This window comes from Antrostomus carolinensis, unplaced genomic scaffold (assembly GCF_000700745.2).
Source record: "Antrostomus carolinensis isolate BGI_N321 unplaced genomic scaffold, ASM70074v2 scaffold31379, whole genome shotgun sequence".
Classification (NCBI taxonomy): Eukaryota; Metazoa; Chordata; class Aves; order Caprimulgiformes; family Caprimulgidae; genus Antrostomus; species Antrostomus carolinensis.
Window position 1 is genome coordinate 1 of NW_010341121.1, and position 5,282 is coordinate 5,282.

The 5,282-nt window shown below is 40.6% G+C and overlaps 1 protein-coding gene across 1 annotated transcript; it reads left to right on the top strand.

Annotated features, from left to right (window-relative positions):
* Positions 1 to 61: 61 nt before the first annotated feature.
* HMGN2 (high mobility group nucleosomal binding domain 2) lies at positions 62 to 2,253 on the top strand (the record flags this gene model as incomplete). Its single annotated transcript, XM_010176391.1, has 5 exons — positions 62 to 106; positions 452 to 481; positions 798 to 848; positions 1,198 to 1,293; positions 1,737 to 2,253. Coding segments are annotated over 5 exons (258 nt in total), but the record flags the coding sequence as incomplete, so codon positions are not given.
* Positions 2,254 to 5,282: the final 3,029 nt, after the last annotated feature.

A 5,282-nucleotide genomic window follows, 5' to 3' on the forward strand; every position in this document is an offset into this window, starting at 1 on the left:
GGGGTTCTGGGGGGGCTGAGTCCCCGTAACTTGTCGGTACGATTTGTGTTTCACATCCTAGGCTGAAGGAGATACCAAGGGCGATAAGGCCAAAGTTAAGGATGAGGTAAGAAGTTCCATATTTTGAGAAAGTTGGATCATAAAGTGTTTACGTTGGAAGAGGAGGTTTAACTTCATCAAAATTGAGAACTGAGGAACAGGGCGAGGGTTGGTCTTAATTGATTCTGACTTCTTAAAGTATTAACTGTCTTTTAACCATGAAAAATCTGCTTAACTACTATTAGCAGTGATTTAACAGGGATAGTCTCATATTTCTTGAGAACGGGGAAAAAAGGAACTAAAAACTTAAACCTTAATTCTAGGATTTTACGACTTTGAAATGAGTTACTTTATGAGTTTTTATGGTTTATATTTCATCGCCTTAACTTCAATCATTTTTCTTTTTGAACAGCCACAACGGAGATCAGCGAGGTTATCTGCTGTGAGTATTCTCTTGTTGAGCAGAGATGTCACAACAATTAATAGTTTTAGGCTGGAGTATTGTGCCCCATCTGCGTGAGAACTGTAGGTGTTCTGGAGAGACACATTGTTCAGTGGAAAAGAAAGTTGCTGGCTTAACGAACTGCCCCATTGTGTGGTGCTGTGGGAGTGGTAGAATAATTGACAAAAGTGCTTCAGTTTCAAATGGTTTGATTTTTGCTTTCCTAAAACTAAACTGTTTGGGTTGAATATTTTTAAAAATAGTATATTTCTCTTAAAATAACTGGGATAACACAAGGGATTTGTCTCACTTACAGAAACCTGCTCCTCCGAAGCCAGAGCCTAAACCTAAAAAGGCAGCTCCAAAGGTAAGTTGCTGTGTCAGCACTATTATTGAGTGATAAATGGGTTATGAGGTTTAGATTTGTCTGATAACTAATAAAACTTTGAGTGACAGCTCATGTAGTGATGAAATTGAGCTGCATCCTCACTTCTTTACAGTTGCACTGAAAGCTTTTGCATTTTACGAAATTTGCATTAAAAAAATACTGAAGATTTTTCACAGTTGTCAATCTCTTGAACACACAAATGCTTACATGTTGCATTCTTTCCGGGCCAACATCCACTGTTGGGTTTTACCATTCCAATTTTGAGTCCTTTGGGTTTCATGACTGGATGTCGGTCGTTGTAACGATGTACATCATCTTACGTTCACAGAAGAGCGAGAAGTTGCCCAAGGGGAAGAAGGGGAAAGCTGATGCTGGCAAGGAGGGAAACAACCCTGCAGAAAATGGAGATGCCAAAACAGACCAGGTACCACAACTGTTCTGACAGCTTGTCTTAGATCAGCGAATTATTTTTTTCCCTATCAAACACAGACAGGTCCAGGCTTGCGCTAACGAAGAGGAATTGCTGCTTGATTATTTAGACCTGTAGCTTATGACACTACTAACGCATCTGCAGGTGTGAAAGGGATGTCGCTTGGTTGGTAAAAGTTCAAATTGTCTGTTTGCCAGTTGAATTGTCACCTGAAATTGTTACTGTTCTGAAAATGCTTAAAGTTTGCACGTAATAAAACAGCTTCAAGTTGCCTTGATGCTACTTCAAATGTTAGATTTCATTTTATTAAAAAATAGAGTGATGGCAATCCAGGTAAGATTCCTTCTGTTCAGAGAACTGCTGGTTAGGAAAAGGTGTTACCGGTTGTTTGGTGCAAGTGTGTGCTGTGTATTAACTGCTTCCCCTTTTTCTTTTAGGCACAGAAAGCTGAAGGTGCTGGTGAAGCCAAGTAAAATGTGTGAATTTTTGATAACTGTGTACTTCTGGTGACTGTACAGTTTGAAATACTATTTTTTATCAAGTTTTATAACAATGCAGAATTTTGTTTTACTTTTTTTTAAGCTATGTTGTTAGCACACAGACCGCTTCGTTGTTGTGTTTTTTGGGGGGAGGGTGGGGGGGGAGGGTCAGTGGGGACAAATGTCACTTAGTCTATTTCTTGGAACCTAAATTTTAATAAGAAAAGTTTTCCTGGTCCCCTGGTTTTTTAGAAGGGCTCTTCCTGAGTAGAGGAGGAAGAGATTCCTTCAGGCTGCACATCTGTTAAGTTTTGTGAAATGCATCAGAGTGAACATCAGAGCTCCCAAGATGCCTGTTGCCGACTTCAAAACCGCAGTTTGTAACACCCTCTCTATGTTCTTTGGTGTCCTTATCGTTTGCTTAGAACCTGTCACTCAGAAATAAGGCAAAAAAATGGGCATTTTGGGACTTACCGCTCTAAATGTGTTGTCAGGTGATCCAGACTTCTGGTGTCTCATTTGGGATATAAAGGCTCTAAAAGGAGCTGTACTTCCTCTTTTATATTGTGGATCTTCAGATTAAGAAACCTGCATTTTAATTTTTCTCTTTTTTTGTTTTTTTTCCTCTAAAAGTCAGGGTAGGTTTGTGAAGAGTTGTTAAACAACATGCTGAATGTGAAAGTGTCCACCCTCACTCTAAACTTTTCCCTTTACGAGTATGAAATGAAGATTCTTCAGTTTTATAGCAACTTTGACGTTTTGGTAGTCCACGAAGGGAAGGGAGTTTGCCAGTTGTTGTAAAATGTTGCAGATTGTAGCCCATGTCCTGCCTAAATTACCATGATTGTTTATGAAAAATACCTTTAATAAAGCTGGATACGGTTTGGCTTGGACTGTTTTTAATGCTTTTATAATTTCTCTTGCATTGATTTCATCTCTGATGTGGTTAATGTCAGAAGAATACTGGCTGCACGTTTGTATTTAGGCATTATTTTGCTAATGGCCAAGATTTTAAGTGTTTTAATTCAGATAATTAATTCAGTCTTAATTCATGAGTAAAAAGTGAGATTTCCTTACCTAAAAGCTAGATCACTGCAGGATGTTTTGAAACTCTTCGCTTGTTAGGAGGCCCGACATGGAGCATGTAAGTGAATCTACTGAGGTAAATTATCTTTGTTACTGTCTAAAAAGTCATACTATATAAAAAGGGGAAGAATCCAGCGATCTTGCAGTCACTGCAGAGAAAAATAAGTTCTGGTGAGTGTTTCTTGGTAGTGAAACCAGAACTAGCTCTATAAATCTGATTATGTGTTGGTTTTCTGCAGTTAAGTTTGAATGTTGTTGCTTCTGATAATCAAATACAGACTTTGCCATGGTAGTGACTAAGCAGGAAACAAGATTTGTTGTGTTAAAATGCACCATTTTTAGAGTCACTACTTACACTACAGAGCAGAGCCAAACCAAAACCCCTGATGTCTAATGTCTCCTTCAGTAACTTTCTCAGATGGAATGTTTTTTCCATCTGCTTGGCCTTTCCTGGGACTCGAGTGTCTGTTCTCAATTAAACCCAGTGACCTGTTTCAACCTGTGCTGTTTTCAGAGGGAATCCAATGAAAACAAGCAGGGCAGAGTTTCACATCAAGAAATTTTTGGTGTCCAAAGTGCTAGAAATACTCTAGAATGGCTGGACATACAGAAAACAGATGGTTTGAAATGTATCAACACGAACTACTTCTCCATCTTGCGTTACCATAGCTGGTACATTTTATTTGCCCTAGCAGACATAAGAAAAACAGTGTTTAATGTGTTGGGGTAAAGCAGAAAGTCAAGAATTTACAAGAAAAAGGCTGTTGGGGTACCATGATGTTGCTCTGGTCTTGTCCTGGGGAAGGAACTCTTGCTGTGGAGTGCAAGAACAGTTCAGGCAGCTGAGTGAGAGCTGGGGGCAGGTTTGAACTCTGGATTTCTCATATTTTCAATATTTGGGTGAAAGAGAGAGATGAGCCTTGAGGCTGTGGAATGGTCTGAGACTTGGTTGTAACCTGGGTGATGCTGTAAGTGCTCTCTGGGTGGTGAAATTGGGATTTCACCCAATAGTAATAATGTAATTATCGTGCCATTAAAGTAATATTTTAATTAAATGTTTTAAAATCAGAAGTTTTGAAATAGCCTGCCTTGCTTTGTAGAACCTTCTGTTGTTGGGCTTCTCTGCAAAGGGAACAAGCAGTTCCAAAGGAAAGGGGGTTTGAAGGCGTTGCCAACTGGAATGCTCTGGTGTTCTCTGGGAACGTGTTTGTGGTTGGAAGGTCTCTTCATCCCCTAGTCATTAAATAAAGTACTGCTAATAAAGTGTAATTACAGGGTTTCTTCATGTTCAACTTTCTGCTTAACTATGACTTCATCTTTTCAATACCTAGAAGTCTAAATCTGCGGTGCTGTGTTACTGCACAGGGTATTTTCTTCCAGCTGAGTGGGGAGATGAGTATTTTACGTGGTAACTGCCACGGAAGTTTCTGGGTAGTTCCTCAGCTGTGCTCTCTTGCTGCTAAGCCACCAACTCCCAAACCTCATTACGTCTTGGATGTACTCAATCAACTGCCTTAATGACTTTGCCACACGTTACTTCATGCTGATACTGTAATACGCTTTGGAAAGTATTGATGCTTTCATTTTTGCTACAAAACTCCTGTATTTTCCTTTATCTTGCTGGAACCTTCTGGCTCTGTCCAAGTCCCTTGGAGGAGGGTGGAGAGAGGTGGGGGTGGGTGTGTTCAACCAAGGACCAAGGGACCAAGAGGACATTTCCTCTTGAGGAAATGGGCTCCAGTTGTGGCCAGGGCAGTTGAGATGGGATGTGAGGAAGAATTTCTTTGCTGAAAGGGTTCTCAGGCATTGGAGGGGGTTTGGATGGAGTCCCCATCCCTGGAGGGATTGAAGAGTCGTGTAGACATAGTGCTGAGGGACATGGGTTAGTCGGGGACTGGTCAGTGTTGGGTTCATGGTTGGACTCAATGATGTTCAAGGTCTTTTCCAGTTGAGGCAATTCTGGGATTCTGTGGTTTACTTGCTGATCAGGACATCCTCTCTCCTCCATACATGTTGAAGTTACTGGAGAAGTTTTAACTCCCCTGGTTGATCTGTCTCAGCTGGTGAAGGTTCTGCCTGTCTCTTCTCTGTGTAAAGTGACGCATCTATTTGCTGCTGCAAGATTTGAACCTCTTGCTACATCCAAGGTGTTTCCCATGGACGTGCCCTTGTGCTGGTGTTACTGGGCTTGACTTGACATGCAGGGCTCATCTGTTTCTCCTTAAGTAAATATTGGGTAAGGGATGCTAAAGACAGTAAATCCAACTAATTAGTTCTGTAAATTAAAAGCTAAAGAGCAGGCAACCCTGTATTGCAATCCGTGCATGTTTAGTGGTTACAGTAGCCACAAATCTGCATCTCCAGCTGCCAGAACGCCTTCAGCTAAAAATAAGTTTTTCTGTTAAATCGTAATCATTT